Source organism: Oryctolagus cuniculus, chromosome 16 (genome assembly GCF_051225735.1).
Source record: "Oryctolagus cuniculus isolate XC-2025 breed Fujian yellow rabbit chromosome 16, ASM5122573v1, whole genome shotgun sequence".
NCBI classification, from domain to species: Eukaryota; Metazoa; Chordata; class Mammalia; order Lagomorpha; family Leporidae; genus Oryctolagus; species Oryctolagus cuniculus.
Genome location: NC_142882.1, coordinates 25,465,566 through 25,489,813, shown reverse-complemented (window position 1 = coordinate 25,489,813; position 24,248 = coordinate 25,465,566). Strand labels below are relative to the sequence as shown.

The following is a 24,248-nucleotide window of genomic DNA, read 5'->3' as shown; positions in this document are numbered from 1 at the left end:
CAGACAAACACAGACTCTGGAACCGCATCAGAGCCCTGTGACGATGCCTAAATACAAATGCAAGTTCCGGAACCACTTCAGAACCTACAAATGCAGACTCTGGGACCACTTCAGAGTCTCGCGACAATGCAACACACAAACAGACAAACACAGACTCTGGAACCGCATCAGAGCCCTGTGACGATGCCTAAATACAAATGCAAGTTCCGGAACCACTTCAGAACCTACAAATGCAGACTCTGGGACCACTTCAGAGTCTCGCGACAATGCCACACACAAACAAACACAGACTCTGGAACCGCATCAGAGCCCTGTGACAATGCCGGCAATACAAAACGTGAGTCTGAAAACAGTTTATGCAATAGAAGTAAAACCTGAAAGAGAAAGGATGAATACTGATGCTGGCACCAAATTCCTGACCGCGGGAATTCCAGATGGGAGTTTCGCTGAGCGTCCTCAGTCTCCCGGTCCTCCCGAGGTGTCCTTCGAGGCTGTAGCGTTGTGGCTTCCGGGCACGTCTGCCAGCCCAACTTCTACCGTGCCAGCCCAAACTGAAACCGCTTAAGGCCTGAACCAGATACAGAAACAGAAATGCACGTGCACAGAGTCCCTATCCTTTAGGCGCCTTTACTTACCCCGAGAGATGTCCATTGGAGACGTCCGTGGGCAGCAGAGCCATCTCGGTGAAACCTCCATATGTTACAGTCGAATTAGAGTTGAATTGCTCTTGCCACCCCAAAAACACTCCAAGAGACCTTCTCTCATGTAATTAACAAAGGGTAAAGTTTATTGATGTTCCGACATGTCGGGGCCCCCGTCCCAGTACAGGCGAGTGGCCTCGAATAGTCTTGGGTTGGGGTTTTTATACACATTGAAACAAAGAAAATCAATCATTGCATAGAGCAGACAGTGGTATAGAGTAAACAATTGATACAAGTTAAGTGATTTTACAACCAGTTGATTTATGAATACAGGGAGTGATACCTAGGAATGCAGCCGAATGGCGATAAGGGACACATGGTGGAGTCAGGGGTCCAGGAGGCAGAGATATATGGTGACTTCTTCTATCTCACTTAGGTGAAACTGAGGTTACGCTCACATTGGGGTAATTTACTGACTAATGGCTATGCAGAGCAAGTCTAACGAGGTCAGGAAAGTTCACCAGAGGAGGTTGGGGGGGGGAAGCGGCTTTTAACTTTTTAACCCTTCACACCTACCCCACACTGAAGCCCTAGGAGAGGGCCAGTAAGTCTATCTAGGAATGCCCTGGCCTGGACTCCATTTCCCAGAGTCACCCGGTGCTCTAAAGTTTTCCTCTCTGAATGCCTGTGCACGTGAATGTGGGAGAATGTGCGCATGCGCGTGCCTTTCCCTGTGGCTCAGGGTTGGGAACAGATGAAGTTCATTTACTGATCAGAGTGTTCCCTGAGAGGCTGCTTTGCTCTTTCTCCCACATTCACTGGGGCGTCTTGCTCTGCAAGTGCAATTGCAGGCATTTGGGGAGAACACACCCCAGACCTACCACCCGCTGCTTCTGTGCTTCTGCATCTGCCACCCGTGGGTCCCAAATTCCAGTGACTTCTCCTGTCCCACACTCTCCACTTTGCTCTCCAGGTGTCCTGAAGAAAGGGGACGTGCTCCTAAGGTTTTACATGGCAAGTATGGAGAATAGGAAGGGGCATCTATGCATGTGTGGGAGAGGGGTGGGTGTGATGGTGGATGTCGGCTCCCAGGCATTGATCACTAGCTTCTCAGTGATTCTGGGAGCTTCTCCGGCAGAGTCAAGGCTGGGGCCCAGGTGTTGTGTCTCCCACTGCCGCTTCCCAGTCTCCCAACGCTCGGCCAGTCCCACAGGTTGCCTCACTCAAATTCTCCTTAAAGTACACAGGATGAGTAATGGCACAAGCAGGACAGTTGAGAGTAAGGTGAAGGAAGGGGTCCCATTCCCTATATTTAAATAAGCCCAGTTCTCACTTTGGGTGGGTCAAAGAATGTTTTCTGGCTGGGCCTCCTGTTATATCCCATGGTAGTTCCAGCTGGGCGGGCTTGGTGGCCTTCAGCTGGGAGCCTGAGGCAGCAGAGAGGTGGAGAGAGAAGATCAGAGTAGGATCTGGCTCATGGCCCCCATGCTGAACCCCGTGGACACATCTGACAGCTGGGGTACCTTGTGTTTGGATGTATTTCCCAGCGGCAATGTGAAGCTTGTGCAGTAGTTTTGTGCATTGATCTCTCCTGTGTGTTTAATTAACAGACCCTTTTTCAATCTGGAGCTTGAGGCCATGGAAACATAGCTGATTTATTTTCCTGCTATAAAATTTCTGTCTTCACCCCTTCTTTCTTATGTTATTAGGGATTTCAACTATTACTACCTGCTGCTAATCTCTTTGCAAAGTGAGACATGAACTGATTTTTTTTTTTTTTGCAGGCAGAGTGGACAGTGAGAGAGAGAGAGAGAAAGGTCTTTCTTTTCCATTGGTTCACTCTCCAATGGCCGCCGTGGCTGGCGCGCTGAGGCCAGTGCACCGTGCTGATCCAAAGGCAGGAGCCAGGTGCTTATCCTGGTCTCTCATGGGGTGCAGGGCCCAAGCACTTGGGCCATCCTCCACTGCACTCCCTGGCCACAGCAGAGAGCTGGCCTGGAAGAGGGGCAACTGGGACAGAATCCGGTGTGCCGGTGCCGCTAGGTGGAGGATTAGCCTATTGAGCCATGGCACTGCCATGAACTGAAATTAATGCAAGTCTACCGTGTGTGTTAATAATGAGCTACTTTAATATGGATTTTCATAAAGTGGAGAGCTATGAAAACATAAATACAGAAAAGTGCAATTTTCTCTTCTGGTTCTTTACAGTCACTCAATGCTCCACCAAGCTGGTTATCTTACAGTCCATACAGTTTTAATTAAGAGGGCCAATTACTTTTTAAAAAGAAAACATTTATTTATTTGAAAGGCAGAGTTACAGAGAGGCGAAGGCACAGAGAGAGAGAGAGAGAGAGAGAGGTCTCCCATCTGCTGGTTCACTCCCCAGATCTTCACAATGGCCAGAACTGCATGGATCTGAAGTCAGGAGCCAGGAACTTCTTCCAGGTCTCCTACACAGATGCAGGGTACCAAGCACTTGGGTCATCTTCCACTGTTTTACCAGGCCATAGCAGAGAGCTGGATCAGAAGTGGAGCAGCCAGGTCTCGAACCAGCACCCTTATGGTTTTACCCACTCAGCCAGAACACCAGCTTCCAATGACTTTTCTTATTCTGGGTTCTGTGTTTAACCCCATGACATTTTCAACATGGGAGGATATTAGTGATAGATTTTCATAATGACTGTGGTCTGTGTAAGCCTTTGTACAAGGTGTTAACATGAGGAGGAGTAAGGAAGAAAAGAGAAAATATGCCCCTTCCCCCCACAGAGATGCACACACAGTACAGTAAAAGATGTGGCTTTGGGCTGGCACTGTGATTCAGCAGGTTAATCCTCTGCCTGTGGTACCAGCATCTTATATGGGCACTGGTCAAGTACCAGCTGCTCCTCCTCTGATCCAGCTCTCTGCTGTGGCCTGGGAAGGCAGTATAAGATGGCCCAAGGGCTTTGGCCTCTGCACCCATGTGGGAGACCCAGAAGAAGCTCCTGGCTCCTGGCTTTAGATCAGTGCAGTTCTTCTGGCCATTTTAGCCAACTGGGGAGTGAACTAGCAGAAGGAAGACCTTTCTCTCTGTCTATCTGTCTCACTATCTGTAATTCTACCTCTCAAATAAATAAATAAATCATCTTTACAAAAAGATCAATCTTGATGTGAATGTAAGGAGAGAGGGAGCAGGGGATGGGAGGGTTGCGGGTGGGAGGGAAGATATGGGGGAAGCCATTGTAATCCTTTGGAAATTTATATTCATTAAATAAAAGTTAAAAAATAAAATAAATAAAAAAAGAAATGAAAATGTCCTTAAGACAGTAAAAGTCATCATGACTGAGCACTGAGGAATCTATTGAAATGATTACATTTTAAAAGATTTATTTATATATTTGAAAGGTAGTGTTAGAGTGAGAAAGGGAGAGACTAATCTCTCTGCTTTGTTCTCCTCCAGAATGGCTACAATGACTGGGGCTAGACCAGGCTGATCTCGTAAGATAGGAGCTTCTTCCAGATATCACATGGGTTCAGGGGCCTAGGCATATGGGCAAGCCTTTGCTGTTTTCCCAGACACATTAGCAGGGAGCTGGATAAGTTTGGAACATCAATATCTATGACATATTCCTTGCAGTACAAGGATATAGAACCCATCTGGCACAATTAACATCCTATTTATGGATGGGCCAACTATAACAGCTTCCAACTCTCAACATGTGGACTAGATGGGTTCTGAGAAATTGTGTTATAATAGACATTAATCCATAACTCTTGGTTTAAGCTTTTGTTAGCAGATAATGGCTGTGACTACTTTGGGTCTCTGGATTGTCACCAGTGAAGGCATTCCGATTAACAGTAATGAGATCAACAGTCAGCAGAATGGTGTCCAGCTGAACTTAAATGGTTTTTCTATTTTATTGTTAGAATAGTGACCTCCTGCAGTACCCTGGCATCTGGATGTAGACAGTAGACATTGGAAGCCATCCCCTTTGCCAAATGGAGTATGTCAAGTTTGGGTCCATCATATATTAAGGAGGCCATAGTAGCCATTCTCATGTTTTACTGTTCTATATCCATGGCCAAAGTCCTACTAGACAACAAGGTTTGGAGAATCACAGGCTCAAGGTGTGTAGGTGACTGTTTTTCCAGTATAGCACCGTTAATAGCCATCTAATTTAATTTTACTGGCACATAGCAAGGTTCCAAGAGAGGCTATTCCTTGCATCACAGCCCTTGAGAAGTAATGGATATCATAACTGATCCAAAGAATTTAGAAGGCGTATGAGCTCCACAAGTGAAGAAGTCACTGAGAGCACTAATGAGAGTGCCTACAGAATTCAATTTGACTGATTTTAGCACTTTTCATTGGAAGGGGGGCCATATAAGCTGGGCTGATTTGTAGCATCCATGACAAATAATTTTTTAAAGGAGGCATGCATTGCACCAAAACCCAGGAAGGACTAAAAGGCATTAGCATTGTATGTTCTTCAAAGGCAGGTCAAATAGTCTCATTCAGGGAGGAAGTCATCAATGTGATGACTTCTTGCTCTCCTGATAAAAGCTGGGTACAGTTAAATTCTTTGCAAAAATTATGTTTGATGGCAAAGTCAATGAAATGCTCATGTATACCCTAGAAAAAGTATCTTTTCAAAGTGAAGGCAAACTAGACTGAGGAGCTGTTGGAAAAGCTTTGAGCAAAACACATTTTCCACTTTTGTAATAATTAAGACAGGTCCTGAAATCTGGTATTGTGATGTCTCCGGCTTTGTGTTATTGTACAAGATTGCTTTAGCTATCTGAGGTCTCCTGTGTCTCCATATGAATTTCAGCATAATTTTTTCCAAATCTGAGAAGAATGGCTTCAGTATTTTGATTGGTATTGCATTGAATCTATAAATTGCTTTTGGAAGTATGGACATTTTGATGATATTCTTCCAATCCATGAGCATGGAAGATTTTTCCATTTTTTGGTATCCTCTTCTATTCCTTTCTTTAAGGTTTTGTAATTCTCATCGTAGAGATCTTTAATGTCCTTGGTTAAGTTTATTCCAAGGTATTTGATTGTTTTGGAGGCTATTTTGAATGGGATTGATCTTACCAGTTCATTCTCAGCCGTGGCATTGCCTGTGTATACAAAGGGTGTTGATTTTTGTGCATTGATTTTATATCATGCTACTTTGCCAAACTCTTCTATGAGTTCCAATAGTCTCTCAGTAGAGTTCTTTGGATCCCCTTAATAAAGAACCATATCATCTGCCAAGAGGGATAGTTTGACTTCTTTCTTCCCAATTTGTATCCCTTTAATTTCTTTTTCTTGCCTAATGGCTCTGGATAAAACTTTCAAACTATATTGAATAGCAGTGGTGAGAGTGGGCATCCCTGTCTGGTGCCAGATCTCAGTGGAAATGCTTTCAACTTTTCCCCATTCAATAGGATGCTGGCCATGGGTTTTTCATAAATTGCTTTGATTGTATTGAGGAATTTTCCTTATATGACCAGTTTGCTTGGAGTTTTCATCATGAAAGGGTATTGTATTTATCAAATGCTAACTCTGCATCTTTTGAGATAATCGTATGGTTTTTCTTCGGCAATCTGTTAATGTGCTTTAATCTTCTGTACAGTTTATCTGTCTATTTCTGAGAGTGGAGTATTGAAGTCCCCTGTACTATTGTATTGGGGTCTAAGTCTCCCTTTAAGTCCCATAAAAATTTTTAAATAAACCAGTGCCCTATAATAAGGTGCATACATATTTATAATAGTTACATCTTCCTGTTGAATTGATCCCTTATCATTATATAAATCCCCTCTTTGTCTCTCTTAACAGTTTTTTGTTAAAGTTTATTTTATCTGATATTACAATGGCTATACCAGCTCTTTTTTCATTTCTGTTAGCATGGAATATCTTTTTCAAACCTTCCACTTTCAGTCTGCATGCATCTTTGTTGGAAAGATGTGTTTCTTTTAAGCAGCAAATAGATGGGTTTTGTTCCTTAATCCACTCAGTCAGTCTGTCTTTTAACTTGACAGTTGAGGCCATTAACGTTCAATGTGACTACTGATAAGTAGTAACTTTGCCCTGCCATTTGCCAAAGATATTTTCTAATATGTGCTTTGAACGTCCTATGATCTTTCACTGTGAGGTTTTCTTCCTTTACCTTCTTTCATATTGATGGCTGTTTCTGTGTTTCTGTGTGTATCACATCTTAAACATCTTTTGCAGGGCTGGACGAGTGATGACAATTTCTTTCAATTTCTGTTTGCTATGAAAGGTCTTTATTTCACCTTCACTCACAAATGAGAGCTTTGCAGGATATAATATTCTGGGCTGGAAGTTTTTCTCTCTTAGTAGTTGCGCTATATCTTGCCATTCCCTGCTATCCTGTAGGGTTTCTGATGAGAAGTCTGCTGTGAGTCTAATTGGAGATCCTCTGAGAATAATCTGACGTTTCTCTCTTGCACATTTTAGGATCTTTTCTTTGTATTTCACTGTGGTGAGTTTGATTGCAACGTGTTGTGATGAGGATCTCTTCTGGTCATATTTACTAGGAGTTCTATGAGCTTCCTGTACTAGGATGTCTGTGTTCTTCTCCAAACCTGGGAAGTTTTCTGCTTGTATCTCACTGAAAAGGCCTTCTAATCCTTTCTCTCCATGCCTTCAGGAACTCCTAGAACCCAAATGTTGTTTTTTTTTTTTAATAGTATCCTGTAGATTCCCAACAATATTTGTTAGATTTCTAATTTCCTCTTCTTTTCTTTGGTTTGACAGCATACATTCTTGTGCTCTGTCTTCGAATTCCAATATTTTCTCTTCTGCTTCACTCATTCTGCTTTTAAGGCTCTCTAATGTGTTTGTCATTTGATCTATTGAATTCTTCATTTCATTATGATTTCTCATCACTATCACAGTTTCATGATCTACTAGTTTTTCATTTCATTTTTGTGGGGAGCAATCCGGACTGGACTAAGTTATTGAAATTAAGACTTATTCTATGCATCTGCTCCCCCACAATATGGCGCTGGGAGAGAAGAAAACAGCTTCTACACAGCTGTCTCCAGTTCAGCTAATAAACTGTAGGACTTGCTCCTGATTGGAGGAGAGCAGCGTACTCGGCGTGTGGGCAGCCGAGTTAGGATTGGCGGAAGAGGACTATAAAGGAGGAGAGAGACAGCATGCACCAGGAACATCTAAGGGGAACATCTAAGGGGAACACCTGTGCAGCCCCCGAGAGAGCCGGCCGGCGGTGTGCCGCTCCCCTGTGGAAGTGGGGAATGTGGCCAGGGGGAACTGCCCTTCCACGGAGGTGGAAGGGATAGTAGCCAACCCGGGAAGAACCAGCAGCAAACCCGGGGAGGGCCAAGCAGACGAAAGAACAGCGCAGGGTCCTGTGTCGTTCCTCCATGAAGAGGGGGAGCGACATAATGGTGCCGTGACTCAGATATGAAGCCTAGGCAGGGCTTAGTGTCGTTCCTCCACGAAGAGGGGGAGTGACATAATGGTGCCGTGACTCGGATATGAAGCCTAGGCAGGGCTTAGTGTCGTTCCTCCACGAAGAGGGGGAGCGACACATTTTGATTCCTCCTTAAGATTTCATTTTCATGAGAGAGAAAATGTCAATTAAGGATTTCTGTAGTTGAAGAATTTGTTTTTGAGAACTTCTAAATGTTGTTTTCATAAATTTTTTGAATCCATATCTTGCGTTTCTTCTATCTCATCATCTTCATAGTCTTGAATTAGGGTGTCTTGTTCATTCAGGGGTGTTATGATATCTTCTTTTTTCTTTTTTCCTCAGTTTCCTCATTCATTGCTTGGCATTGTGAATATATTCTTTGGTTTCTATCTCTATTTTTTTTTTTTTGCTGTGGTGGTTTTTCTCTTATACATTGACTCTAGATTAAGTGGACTGTCTGCTTTTGATGGATTCTTAGAGGCTTGTGATGGGTGTGGCCACAGAGCTCTGTTCGGTTCTTCAGGGTTAATGGTGACACACCCACGTTAGGCATGCTAAATATTCTCTTTCTTTCCTTTTTTTTAATTCAGAAGGGAAGTAATTCCACACAGCTGAGTGTAATTGGAGGCAGTCATTGTCTGAGCTCTGGCCCCTGTGGGTATAATATTCATCTGCTCTGTTACAAGGACCACCCAAAGGATCTGTGCAGTCCTCAGTGTAAGCTCACATTTCCCTGCAATCTCTCATAAGGTTGCCAAGTTTACCAAGATTGTGGTATCTCCCGAGAGTACTCACGTCTGAGGCACTCCATGAGTTCTCTCACACACCTTCAGCTTTTTTTTTTTTCACAGTCTCAGTTCATAAGCTCCACATATTCACTAGGTCCTAACCTCCTGTTATTTCTCCCCACCAGAGTCAGGTTTTTCTGTTTGGCTTAGGGCAGGCACAGCCCTGAGGTGGCATAGCTTTTATGTATATCCAGAATGGTGCCTGCTCTTTGTCTTGCTCACCTTTGTAAGGTGAGTGAGAAAAAGAATCATGTCCATACTGGTCCCTTTTATTTTATTTTATTTATTTTTTTCTCTCCTCTAGTTAGACTGGTGGACTTTCCACCATGGGGCTTCAAGCCTCATTCCCTCTAGGCTCTTCCTGCTGCTTCCCCACCAGTGTCTCAGGCTACTGAGGTTTCACCTCACCTCCCTTTCCAGAGCTGGTGCATAGACTTGGCAGCTGGGGTCCTGAGCCGTGGGCACCTGTGTCCTCCACATAGGTTCACCGTGTCCCACTACTTCTGGAAGAGTTTCCTCTGAAGTTTTTTCCATAACTCTTCCCTGAAACTACAGTATCTCCACTTTTATTAAACTATCTTTTCCTGGATTATCAGTGTGCTCCCTCCCTATTCCACCATCTTGGAGGACTCCTTCCCCCTGTATTCTAATAGTCCTCCCTGGTAGCTCAAGGAAGTTTTGCCAGGATCTTTGTAAAAAAAATGAAACATATTGTATTTCAGGAGAAAAGTGCTTTGTGTAGTGTCACATGATTTGTAAATGCCTGGCACCCTAACTTCTAATGTTCTCCACTTTGCCACACTTAATTAAAAAACATTTATTTTTCAGATCCATTTCAGAAATTGTCACCGGTTCACATAGTATTCCTTTAGAAAATTTTCCTGAGCATGTCTTCCCTTTTGCTACTAATGCTATGTTTGGAGTGTGTGACTTCAAAAAGCATATATGAGGCCGGTGCTGTGGCACAGTGGGATAATGCCCTGTCCTGAAGCACCCACATCCCATATGGGCATGGGCTCAAGACTTGGCTGTTCCACTTCTGCTATGGCCTGGGAAAGCAGTAGAATATGGCTGAAATACTTGGGTCCTTGTACCCATGTGGGAGACCTGGAAGAAGCTCCTGGCTTTGGATTGGTGCAGCTCCAGCCGTTGAAGCCATTTGCGGAGTGAGCCATTGGATGGGAGACCTCTCTCTCTCTCTCTCTCTCTCTCTCTCTCTCTCTGCCTCTCCTCTCTCTGTGTAACTTTGACTTTCAAATAAATGAATAAATCTTTAAAAAAAAGCATATCATAAAAATTTTCCCCTTTCAGTAATTTCTTCTTGAACAATATGCAGTATACATGCAGCTACAGAAAACTACTCTGAACCTTTATCCTGTTTTCTGAAATAGTAAAATTATATTAAACTAGATTTCATGCAATAATAAGCTTATTAAAATATAAACCAAAAGAACACAATGACCATATATAAGCCAAAATGTGAAGCACAACCATATGATCTCCAGATAATTTATTTGTATGAATCCCAGGAATTTTTTTTTTTTAGTGTCAGCAGCTTTCCTAAGTTCTAACTGATAGGCAAAGATTGTGTTTATAGGAGCTTTTTTCTAAGCTTTTAAAAAATTTATTTGTAAATATTGTATATAGAGGAGAGACCCAGAGAGATCTTCCTTCTGCTTTTTCACGTCACAGATGGCCTCATTGAGCAGGGCTGGGACAGAATGAGGCCAGGAACCAAGATCTTCATCTGGATTTCCCACATTGGTAGCATTTGCCCAAGTATTTGGATCATCTTTCATTGCTTTGCTCAGGCCATCAGCAGGAAGCTAGATCAAAAGCAGAACAGCCAGAACATGAACCAGTGCTCATATGGGGGGCTTGCATTGCAGACAGCAGGTTTACTTGCTATGTGACAATGCTGGCCTTGTTTTAATGCAACTTCTAAATGAAATTTTGAAGTTGTATGCATTGTTGTTTGCATGTAACTTAACTTTCTGCCATACTTTCTGATATGTATCAGCATTTGAAGTAAGACAAATCAGAAAACACAATGGCTTAACAAATAGCCATTTGATTTGCAGTTCTTTTATTTATTTATTTTTTGACAGGCAGAGTGGACAGTGAGAGAGAGAGAAAGGTCTTCCTTTTCTGTTGGTTCACTCCCCAGTGGCTGCTGCGGCAGGCATGCTGTGGCCGGCGCACCACGCTGATCTGAAGCCAGGAACCAAGTGCTTCCCCTGGTCTCCCATGTGGGTGCAGGGCTCAAGGACTTGGGCCATTCTACACTGCACTCCTGGGCCACAGCAGAGAGCTGGACTGGAAGAGGAGCAACTGAGACAGAATCTGGCACCCCAACCGGGACTAGAACCTGGGGTGCCAGCACCTCAGGCAGAGGATTAGCCTATTGAGCCATGGTGCCGGCCCTGATTTGCAGTTCTGACCCCATGTTATGGGCTGCACTCAGCTGGGCAGTTCCTGTGATCACTCCAGGAGCATAAATGAGAGTTTAGTCACTTGGAGAACTTATTGAGGCTTCACTTAAGTGTCTTGGGTTTGTGGTGAATCTTGGCTACATATTATCGTTTTTTTGACAGGCAGAGTTAGACAGCAAGAGAGAGAGACAAAAAGGTCTTCCTTCCATTGGTTCACCCCCAAATGGCTGCTATGGCTAGCATGCTGCGCCGATCCAAAGCCAGGGCCACATGCTTCCTCCTGATCTCCCATGTGTGTGCAGGGGCCCAAGCACTTGGGTCATCCTCCACTCTGCCTTCCCAGGCCACAGCAGAGAGCTGGACTGGAAGAGGAGCAACCAGGACAGAACCAGCACCCCAACTGGGACTAGAACCTGGAGTACTGGTGCCACAAGTGGAGGATTAGCCTAGTGAGCTGCAACGCCAGCCTACATACTATCTCTTCAACAGGCAGGCCCCAGGGTTTTTCAGAAGATAACAACTGTCAGAAAAAGAAAATCTGAAAAGGCAAATACTTTACAAATTGTCTATTTCTGGTGCTGGTTCTGTGGCATAGCAGGTAAGGCCACCACCTGCAGTGCCAGCATCCCATATGGGTGTCAGTTCGAGACTCAGCTGCTCCACTTCTGATCCAGCTCTTTGCTATGGCCTGGGAAAACAGTAGAAGATGGTCAAAGTCCTTGGGCCCCTGCTCCCATGTGGGAGACCTTGAAGAAGCTCCTGGCTCCTATCTTTGTATCTACACAGCTCCAGCCTTTCACTGCCATCTTGGGAGTGAACCTGTGGTTCGAAGACCTCTCTTTCTCCCTCTCTCCCTCCCTCCCTTTCTGTGTCTCTCCCTCTCTCTGTATAGCTCTTTCAAATAAATAAATTTTTTTATCAAATTGTCTATTTGTATCACATTTTCACATTCATGGGGTAAATGAAGTGAAATGGTGAAATTCAGGGTCTTTTTAAAAAATTTATTTATTTATTTGAAAGAGTTTCACACACAGAGAGGGAGAGGCAGAGAGAGAAAAGTCTTCCATCTGCTGGTTCACTCCCAGTTCGCTGCAATGAATAGAGTTGTGCCAATCCAAAGCCAGGATCCAGGAGCTTCCTCTGGGTCTCCCACATGGGTGCAGGGGCCCAAGGACTTGGGCCATCTTCTACTGCTTTCCCAGGCCATAGCAGAAAGCTGGATCAGAAGTGGAGCAGCTGGGAATTGAACCAGTGCCCATATGGGATGCCAGTGCTACAGGTGGCAGCTTAACCCACTAGGTCACATTTCCAGCCCCAATCCAGGGTTTTGTGAAGGGATGAATACAGGGAAAGGTTCTATTTAGAATCATTACTGGTAAAGTGCACTGCATTAAATATACAGTATGTGTATTTGTTAACTTTCTTTAGTATAAACGTTGATAACAACATAATGTTTATCTATGATAACCTCATTTATTTCAACACTCTGAATATTTCTCTTTACTTTTACATTATTATTTTACAAAATTTGTAGATAATGCTTTCATTAAACCAATGAGACCTTCTGTTTAATCTCTGCCACTTAATATAGGTGGGTGCATTTTCCTATATACATGTTTATTCCTCCACAGTGAAGCTGATGTTTTCTTGGTTATTGTATTTATTATTCTTTATTCATTCTATCATATTCTTTTTTTCCCACTGTTCAGTGCATGAGGAAACCAGAGGGTTTTTTTAAGTTTCATTTATTTATTGAAAGAGTTGCAGAGAGAGAGAGAAAGAAAGCCTTCTATCTGCTGTCTCACCCTCCAAATTACTGCAAAGGCCAAAAGCTGAGCTGATCCAAAGCCAAGACCCAAGAGCTTCTGGGTCTCCCATGCAGGTGTAGTGGCCCAAGGTCTTGGACCATGTTCCACTGCTTTCTCAGGACGTAGCAGGGAGCTAGATTGTACATTCAGCAGGAAGGATTTCAACCAGCCCCCATATGGAATGCTGGCACTGCAGGCAGCAACTTTACCCGTTATGCCACAGCGTTGGCCTCCCGAGTTTTCATTGAACTCCTGCCATTCACCTTCTCTCCCAGGTATGATTCTAGGCCCTCCACATGATTCTAGGAGGAAGGAAAATTAATATATCACTTGTAAGTGTTTTATTTTTTTTTTTTCAAATTATTCCCCAGCTTGTCAGTACTCATTTTAGGCATTTAATGCTAGTTTATTTTTTTTTTAGATTTTTTTATTTATTTGAAAGTCAGAGTTACAGAGAGCAGAGGGAGAGAGAGAGTCTTCCATCCACTGGTTCACCCCCCAGTTTGCCACAATGGCCGGAGTTGCACTGATCCAAAGCTAGAACTGAAGAGCTTCTTCTGGGTGTCCCACATGGATACAGGGGCCCAAGGATTTAGGTCATCTTCTACTGCTTTTCCAGGCCATGGCAGAGAACTGGATTGGAAGCAAAGCCACTGGGACTTGAACTGGCACCAATCTGGGATGCCAGCACTGCAGGTAGTAGCTTTACCTGCTATGTCACAGTGCTGGTTCCAGTATACTAGTTAATTAAATGGAAAAATACAGGGCTGGCTCTGTGGCTCAGTGGGTTAATGCCCTGGTCTGAAGTATCGGAATAAAATTTGTTCTCATGAAATATGCAGAAATGAATGATGAATTTGGCATGATTGTGAAACATTACCGTCATCTTTAATAATGCAGTTTGGTCTCTTGTTTTTCTGTTGCCTTAGCAAAATATATATTTATTACACAAATTGAGTTGAAACTAAGCACAATATGCTACATTTTGGGGGTTGTGTTGTCTGAATCAGTCTTTATTGTCACATAGATGATGTACTGAGCAGTGTTTTAGTGCTATCTATGAAGTTAACACTTAGCATTCTGCAAGAGGAAGAGTTACCGAGTGCTAAAGCACAAATCAGTTAAGTTTGTTTTTGAATTTTTAGAGTAATGGAGTCCTTAATACCTTTGAGAAGCTTAATTGGATTTGGGAATAGGATAAGAAATGTGTGGAGAAGAGAATCTACTAGAGGCTCTTTTATTTTTTAAGATTATTTAGTTGAAAGGCAGACTTACAGAGATTGGGAGAGACAGGGAGACAAAAGGAGATATCTTCTATCTACTGTTTCCTTCCCCAAATGCCTGCAATGGCTGGGACTGGACCAGGCCAAAGCCAGCAGCCTGGAACTCCATCTAGGTCTCCCATATTGGTGGAAGGGTCCACATACTCAGGCCATTTTCACTTCTCTTTCAGTCAGATTAGCAGGGAACTGGATTGGAAGTGGAGCAGCCAGGACTCAAATCCTCTGTTTACATGGGATGCCAGCAGTGATGGTGGAGGCTTAGGCTGCTGCATCACAATTCTGGTGACTATTGCAGGTTCTTAAACAAATCTCTATGCATTTTTCTCAGTGAGTCACAAGTGCAGATTGTACTGCAGACATTCCCAGGTTCTCTTTTTGGGCAAATAATTCCATTGCTTTCACCTTAATTATGTATAATGTTATTTCAAATGTTTATCATTTGAATGTTTTGGGCAAGTAATTCCATTGCTTGCTTGCTTGCTTTCTTTTTTTTTTTTTTTTTTTTGACAGGCAGAGTGGACAGTAAGAGAGAGAGACAGAAATGTTTTCCTTTTGCCATTGGTTCACCCTCCAATGGCCGCCATGGCTGGCACGCTGTGGCAGGCGCACCATGCTGATCCAAAGGCAGGAGCCAGGTGCTTCTCCTGGTCTCCCATGGGGTGCAGGGCCCAAGTACTTGGGCCATCCTCCACTGCACTCCCAGGCCACAGCAGAGAGCTAGCCTGGAAGAGGGGTAACCGGGAAAGAATCCGGCACCTCGACCGGGACTAGAACCTGGTGTGCCAGTGCCACAAGGCAGAGGATTAACCTAGTGAGCCATGGAGCTGGCCACCATTGCTTTCACTTTAATTAGGTATAATGTTATTTCAATTGTTTATCAGTAGAATAATCATAGACTAGGGCAAAAGCTAATTTGTATTCTTTGTCTTACCTGTATTTTCTCTCTTACTTAAAAATATTTATTAGCTTGATAGAGAAAGAAGTTGATGGACTGAGAGATAGAGAGCTTTGACACATTAATTCACTCCCTAGATAACCATACCAAACATAGTTGGGGCAGGACTGAAGCCAGAATTAAGAAATGGAATCTAGGCCTCCTTCATTGGTGACATCACAACTGTTTCCCCAGGTCTGCATTATCTGTGAGCTAAAAACTGCAGCTGGCATTGGAAATCAAACATAGACACTCTGAGGTGGCACCAGAAACACTAAGCCTAATGTCTGCCCTGTCTTTTAATGTATTTCTTCTCTGACATATTGGAAATGATAGGCATGGTGTTTTCCTGGAAATTATCTTCTGTTCATTCCCATCATAGTTTCACTGATGCTTTCTTGCCTTTTTTCCTCAATGCTTCTACACACTTCTACTTAACCCTGCCCATTCAACAGTCAATATTGCCCCTCTGTTAGCCTGCTGTGCAATTCCCCTTGACAGATGTGGCCTTTGTGATTTGAACCTCCTGTTTCCCTCCAGCTTAGGCATTTCTCACAGCATGTAGATCATGGGTTTGACTCTGTTGAATGCTTCTGTGTGGATTTCTAAACACTCAACAAGTCTAATGAGAAACCATATCCTTTCTTTTTTCCTTTGTATCCACACACAACACTCGGTGTTTATTTTGTGACAGAATTAATATGTTGACTGGAAGTGTAATATTACAGGTGATGATAGCATTTGAAGACCTGGCTGTGTACTTTACTTGGGAGGAATGGCAGAAAATGAACAATGCTCAGAAAATCCTGTACAGAGATGTGATGCTGGAGACCTACAGCAGCCTGTTCTCCTCGGGTGAGTAACACCCATCACATACCCAGTGATAACATTTTCTTGCTATTTGACAAATAAGGGAACACTTTATAATGTTTAATATTGGGCTGGTGTAGAATTGGAGTCCAGGAATGATCTGAATATCTACCCAATAATAAAAGATTCAAATTGGCACATTTGTTACATAGCTCCTGGACCAAGCTGTAGTCCTTTAAATAACCCAAGATAGTGATTTCACAAAGTCTTACATGTTTCCATTAATAGGGCACTGCATTACCAAACCTGACTTGATCTTCAAGTTGGAGCAAGGAGCAGAGCCATGGATAGTGGAAGAATGCCTGAATCAGAGCCTTCCAGGTCAGTCTGCACATAAGAGAGAGGGAGACCAAGGCAGAAATTGTGCAGATGGTGACTGGTGCTCTTTCCATGAATTTTTCTCAAGCCTTACTCCTGATGACAGCTGGTTTTGTGCATCAGACACAGGCATTCTAGAGTATTTAGTGATACCAGTGTCTTGCTAACTTTTGTTCTTAGTGAAGATGTTCTTTGAATAAAAAAAATCCAATCATTTTCTGATGTTACTAAGGCTTTTATCTAGGTTTGATAATTCCCCAAATTCTAACTTGTCCTTCTCTAAACTTTCATACCTTTTCCTTCATGCACTTATTAGTTCCTTCAGTGCTTGTTAATTAGGCAATGTACACAAACTTTTTTTTTAAAGATTAATGTTTCTGTTTTTTTTAAAGATTTATTTATTTATTTGAAAGTCAGAGAGAGAAGAAGGAGAGGGAGAGAGAGAGGTTTTCCATCCACTGGTTCACTTCCCAATTGGCTGTCATGGCTGGAGCTGCACTGATCCAAAGCCAGGAGCCAGGAGCTTCTTCCAGGTCTCCCACATGGGTACAGGGGTCCAAGGACATGGGCCATTTTCTACTGCTTTCCCAGGTCATAGCAGAGTGCTGGATCAGAAGTGGATCAGCTAGGACTTGAACTGGTGCCCATAAGTGTTGTTGGCACTGCAGGTGGTGGCTTTACCTGCTATGCTACAATGCTGGGCCCCAGAAACTTATTTCTAACTCATTGCTCAAATTGAGTACCCACTCATGATTTTGCCCAGGAATAGAACTTTCTCAGGACGGAATCAATAAATGTGAACTCTCTCTCTCTTAGTCTCTTTCCTTTTTTTTCCTCTTTGCCTCTCAAATAAATAAGAAAATTATAGTTTGTTGGAAACATTTGAGGAGTGAGCTTATAGCTGGCAAACCTCTGTTCAGTCTTTCTTTATCTCTCATTCTGTCTCTGACTCTCAAGTAAGTAAATGAGTAAATGCTAAAATATGGTCACGGGGCTGGTGCTGTGGTGCAACGAGTTAACACCCTGGCCTGAAGTGCCGGCATCCCATATGGGTACCAGTTCAAGACCCAGTTGTTCCACTTCCAATCCAGCTCTCTGCTATGACCTGGGAAAGCAGTAGAAGATGGTCCAAGTCCTTGGACCCCTGCACCCAAGGGAGACCCAGAAGAAGCTACTGGCTCCTGGCTTCAGATCAGCATAATTCTGGCTATTGAGGCCAATTGGGGAGTGAACCATTGGATGGAAGACCTTACTCTCTCTTTGCCTCTCCTCTCTCTGTGTAACTCTGACTTTCAAATAAATAAATAAATCTTTCAAAAAAGATGGTCATGAGTAAGCCTCTGTGCTGTGACCTCAGAAATTATGAAGCTAGGAATGACACTGTGCTGCAGTGTGTTAAAGCTCCAGCCTGCAGCACTAGCATTGCATATGGGTGCCAGTTCAAGTCCCAGCCGGTCCTCTTCTAATCCAGCTCTCTGCTAATGCACCTGAGAAAGGAGCAGAGGTTGGCCCAAGTCCTTAGTTCCCTGTACCCATGTGGGAGACAAGAAAGACACTCCTGGCTCCTAACTTCATCTTGGCCCAGTATTGGTTGTTGTGTCCATATAGGGAGTGAACCACTTCTCTCTGTCTCTACCTCTCTCTATAATTCTAGCTTTCAAATAAATAAAGTAAATCTTTGAAAAAAGAAATCATAAACTAAGCATGAATTTATATAAAACATGAAAATAAGTGATCCTAGACTAACCAAGAAAGTAATGAGATGTTGAGACCAAGGTCAAGTAGCCTCGTGGGTTTATGTTGAGTGGTTCAGATTTCTTTAAGGGCGGAGTTTGAAGTATGATTTCTCTCCTATTTTTCAGTATCATTGAAAAATATGCAAACAAAAAGATGAGAAATGCATAGGAAATGAATCTTTCTGTGCAAATAGGAGGCAATTGATCAAAAGCCTCCAGAAATTCAAATTATCACACAGGAATGTTTATAGAAAGAATTTAGAGGAGGTAACCAGCACTGATGATTTCAGAATGAGCTAGAAAACACTTTTAAAGAAGATGAGCACATCCCAGTTTGCAGAAACACATTCTTCAAACTGATTGGAAGTGTTTAACCACAGTGGTATATTGTGACTTTTCCCTACCTGTTGTACTTCTGAGAAGCTGAAGGTGTTGGGTGTCCTTAGGAATTTGGGGAAGCTGTCCTAGAGTAGAGACAAAGTATTTTTTCATTTGAAAAATCCCACAAATGATGTTTACCTGGGAAGACTGAATGTAAGACAATCATAGATTCCAATCATACTCCTTAAATGTTGTCTTGCTTAAAGTACAGGAACATTTCACTCTTCTCCACCTACAAGTAAGTGATCAGTAAAACTTTTTCATGTTTATATTTGAAATATCAGAGAAGCACAAAACACACAGTTTTTATAAAAATAAACTGGAGAAAAAGGACAGGGAAAATGGTTGCTAGGTAGTGGGTGAATATCTTTATTAAACATTTGTCCATTCTTTAGAATACTTTATAGTTATTTCATCTTTGTGAAAGGCAGAGTGATAGTGAGAGGAGAAAGAGAGAAAGAGGTCCTCTCTCAGCTCACTTCCCAGATGCCTGCAACACTTAGGTCTAACTAGTCTGAAGCCAAAACTCTAGAATTCATCTAGTCTTCCCTGGTGTCTCACAGGTTCCCAGGCACATGAACCATTATCTACTTCCTCCCAGTTTACATGGGTAGAGAGCTGTACTGAAAGCAGAGTAGCCAGGGCTGAAACTGACACTGTTTTGAGATGCAGGGATCACACACATCATAGCACAAATGAAATTCTACCATCCTTGAAAAATTCTCATAGTAAAAAGAATCATATTTCAACATTGGGAAACCTCATGGTACAATTTAATGTATTAATTTATTAAGGAGAAAAGCCATATAATGGTCATAAATAAGTACCTCATACTGATTTTGTGAAAATATTATCCACTTGGATAACAAGTAACTTCATTCCCTTTACATGAGTATGCCAGGAGAAATAGTTACATGTGATTCAGTAACATGATTGCTTTTTCCTCATTTCAGTGGTCATGGAAAGGGATGACCTGATTAGGATCAACCAGGAAAGTCATGACAAAAATCTGAATCAGGATTTTATGAAAAATAGTGAGACATCAGCTCTCAAGAGGGTTGAATTAAGAAAAACACTTAGTTTAAATTCAAGCCATATTCCAACACTGATTATTAAAAAAGGAACCTATACAGGATTGAAGCCTGAGGAATGCAGTAAATGTCACAATGTGTATCCCCCCAGTGGGCCTGATCAACTACAGGCTGGAGAGAAATTTGATAACACCAAGATACCTGGAAATTCTCTCCAGTTCTGTGAGCCTCTTGGTCAGCATGACAATATTCACATCATGAAGCAGCCATTTGGACCCACTGGACAAGCAAACGTCTGCACAAGAAAGATGTTTTATAAATCTGAGAGGATTCATATGGCAGAAAACTATAATAAATCAACTGTCACTTTTGGAAAAGCAACTCAAATAGAAAAAGTTAAAAATGAAAATTTTGGCCTCAATATGCACCAAAAAACCCACACAAGAGAGAAACTTTATAAGTACATTAGGTATGTTGAACCTGTCATTCACCAGTCACATCCTGCAATAAATCAGAGATTAAATACAAGGGGAAAATGCTACACATGTAAACCTTGTGGAAAATCACTCAGTTTTAATTCACCTTATGAATGTAATGACTGTAGAAAAGCTTTTGGACAAAAGTCAGTCCTCAGGAAACATCAGCATATTCACACAGGGGAGAAGTCTCATGAATGTAATGACAGTGGAAAAGTGTTTACACAAAAGTCACACTACATAAATCATCAGCAAATTCACACAGGAGAGAAACTTCTTGAATTTAATGACTGCGGAAAAGGCTTTACACAAAAGTCACAAGTCATAAACCATCAGCGAATTCACAGAGGGGAGAAACTTTATAAATGCCTTCATTGTGGAAAAGGCTTTCTGTGGAAGTCAGTCCTCATAGTACACCAGAGAATTCACACAGGGGAGAGACCCCATGAATGTAATGACTGTGGAAAAGCCTTTGGACGAATGTCACACCTCATCATACATCAGCGAATTCACACAGGGGAGAAACCTCATAAATGTAATGACTGTGGAAAAGCCTTTGGGCAAAAGTCAAACCTCATAATGCACCAGAGAATTCACAGAGGGGAGAAACCTCATAAATGTAATGACTGTGGAAAAGCCTTTGGACGAAAGTCAGACCTCATGATACACCAGCGAATTCACACAGGGGAGAAACCTCATAAATGTAATGACTGTGGAAAAGCCTTTGGACAAAAGTCAGACCTCATCATACATCAGCGAATTCACACAGGGGAGAAACCTCATATATGTAATGACTGTGGAAAAGCCTTTGGGCAAAAGTCAAACCTCATAATGCACCAGAGAATTCACAGAGGGGAGAAACCTCATAAATGTAATGACTGTGGAAAAGCCTTTGGACGAAAGTGAGACCTCATGATACACCAGCGAATTCACACAGGTGAGAAACCTCATAAATGTAATGAGTGTGGAAAAGCCTTTGGACGAAAGTCAAACCTCATCATACACCAGCGAATTCACACAGGGGAGAAACCTCATAAATGTAACGACTGTGGAAAAGCCTTTGGGCGAAAGTCAGCCCTCATCATACACCAGCGAATTCACACAGGGGAGAAGCCTCATAAATGTAATGACTGTGGAAAAGCCTTTGGGCAAAAGTCAGCCTTCATCAAACACCAGCGAATTCACACAGGGGAGAAATCTCATAAATGTAATGACTGTGGAAAAGCCTTTGTGCGAATGTCAGACCTCCTCGTACATCAGCGAATTCACACAGGGGAGAAACCTCATAAATGTAATGACTGTGGAAAATCCTTTGGACGAAAATCAGCCCTCATCAAACACCAGCAAATTCACATGGGACAGAAACCTCATGAATGTAATGACTGTGGAAAAGCCTTTGGATGAAATTCAGACCTCATCATACAGCAGCAAATTCACACAGGGCAGAAACCTCATGAATGTAATGACTGTGGAAAAGCCTTTACACAAAAGTCACACCTCATAAACCACTAGCAAATTCACACAGATGAGAAGCCTTATGAATATAATGACTATGGGAAAGCCGTTGGATGAAAGTCAGACCTCCTCATACATCAGTGAATTCACACAGGGCAGAAACCTCATAAGTGTAATGACTGTGGCAAAACCTTTTTATGAAAGTCACACCTCATATCACACTGAAGAATTCACACAGAGGAGACCCATGAATGTAATGACCAGGGGAAAGCCTCTTGATAAAAGTCAGTCCTTTGGAAACATCAGAGAATTCACACAGGGGAGAAGCCTCATGAGTGTAATTACTGTGGAAAAGCCTTTGGACAAAAGACAAACCTCATATCATAGAAAAGAATTAACACAGGGTAGAAAACTCATGAATGGAATAACTGTGGAAAAGCATTTAGCCATAAGTCAACCCTCATCGTGCATCAGAGAATTCACACAGGGCAGAAAACTTATGAATTTAATGACTGGAAAACCCTTTGGACAAAAGTCAAACCTCATAATGCACCAGAGAATGCACACAGTGTTGAAACTTCATGAGTATAATGACTGTGGAAAAACTTTTAGTTCCAACTCCAAATGCATCAGAGGATTCACCCAGAGAAATAATCTTATAAATGTAATGACTGCAGAAAAGCATTTTTCTATAAATTATACCTCATATCAAACAGAATTCACACAGGGCAGAAACCTTATGAATCTAATGAGTGTGGAAAAGCCTTCATAAATCATATGTTATAAATCATAGCTCATATCACACCAGAGACTTCACACCAGGGAGAACCTTCATGAATGCAATGACTGTAGAAAATTTCTTGGGAATAAGTCACATCTCAGAATGCATCAGAAAATTCACATGAAGAGAAACCTTTTGAACATAATGACTTGGAAAGCTTTTTCCCATAATTCAGCCCTCATTGCGCATCATCTAATTCATATGGGGGAAAACACTTTGGATATAATGCATATGGAAAAGCTTTTATCCTCAAGTAACACCTCATAAAACATCAGAATTCACATCGGGGAGAAACCTTATGAATGGAATGAGTGTTGGAAACTGCCAAAATCACATAATATAACAGCAGAGAATTTGGTACATGGTGGAAATCTTTTTTTTTTTTTTTTTTTTTTTTTAATTTTTTATTTATTTATTTATTTTTTTTTTAACTTTTATATAATGAATATAAATTTCCAAAGTACGATTTATGGATTACAATGGCTTCCCCCCCATACCGTCCCTCCCACCCACAACCCTCCCCTTTCCCACTCCCTCTCCCCTTCCATTCACATCAAGATTCATTTTCGATTATCTTAATATACAGAAGATCAGCTTAGTATACATTAAGTAAGGCTTTCAACAGTTTGCTCCCACACAGAAACATAAAGTGAAAAATAATAGATGATTTTTTTTTAATGATGATGAAATCAGATCAGACCTATTGTCATGTTTAATCCCAGTGAGAGTCAAGTTGGGAGTTGATAGTTTCTTTTCTTTTCTTTTTTTTTTTTTTTTTTTTTTTTTTTTTTTTTTTTTTACAGAGGATCAGTTTAGTATGCATTAAGTAAAGATTTCAACAGTTTGCACCCCCATAGAAACACAAAGTGAAATATATTATTTGAGTACTCATTATAGCATTAAATCTCAATGCACAGCACATTAAGGACAGAGATCCTACATGAGGAGTAAGTGCACAGTGACTCCTGTTGTTGACTTTACCAATTGACACTCCTGTCTATGGCATCAGTAATCTCCCTATGCTCCAGTCATGAGTTTCCAAGGCTATGGAAGCCCCTTGAGTTCTCCGACTCTTATCTTGTTTAGACAAGGTCATAGTCAAAGTGGAGGTTCTCTCCTCCCTTCAGAGAAAGGTACCTCCTTCTTTGAAGACCTGTTCTTTCCACTGAGATCTCACTCACAGAGATCTTTTGCCAGAGTGTCTTGGCTTTCCATGCCTGAAATACTCTCATGGGCTTTTCAGCCAGATCCGAGTGCCTTTAGGGCTGATTCTGAGGCCAGAGTGCTATTTAGGGCATCTGCCATTCTATGAGTCTGCTGAGTATCTCACTTCCCATGTTGGATCACTCTCCCCTTTATTTATTCTATCGGTTAGTGTTAGCAGGTACTAGACTTGCTTATGTGCTCCCTTTGACTCTTAGTCCTTTCATTATGATCAATTGCGAACTGAAATTGATCACTTGGACTAGTGAGATGGCATTGGTACATGCCACCTTGATGGGATTAAATTGGAATCCCCTGGTATGTTTCTAACTCTACCATTTGGGGCAAGTCAGCTTGAGCATGTCCCAAATTATATATCTCTTCCCTCTCTTATTCCTACTCTTATGTTTAACAGGGATCACAATTCAGTTAAATTTCAACACTTAAGAATAACTGTGTATTAATTACAGAATTAAATCAGTCATATTAAGTAGAACAGACAAAAAAACTACTAAGAGGGATAATGTATTAAGTTGTTCATTAACAGTCAGGGCTATGCTGATCAAGTCACCGTTTCCCATAGTGTCCCTTTCACTTCAACAAGTTTCCTTTTTGGTGTTCAGTCAGTTGTCACCGATCAGGGAGAACATATGGTATTTGTCCCTTTGGGACTGGCTTATT

The 24,248-nt window shown here is 42.0% G+C and overlaps 1 protein-coding gene across 1 annotated transcript; it reads left to right on the top strand.

Annotated features, from left to right (window-relative positions):
- The first annotated feature begins 713 nt into the window (after nucleotides 1–713).
- On the top strand, nucleotides 714–22,713 carry LOC149121617 (uncharacterized). The gene is given in 4 exon segments (XM_089316569.1): nucleotides 714–1,655; nucleotides 16,045–16,171; nucleotides 16,415–16,507; nucleotides 19,575–22,713. Coding segments are annotated over 4 exon segments (2,679 nt in total). The 5' UTR covers nucleotides 714–1,322; the 3' UTR covers nucleotides 21,701–22,713.
- The last annotated feature ends 1,535 nt before the right edge of the window (nucleotides 22,714–24,248 follow it).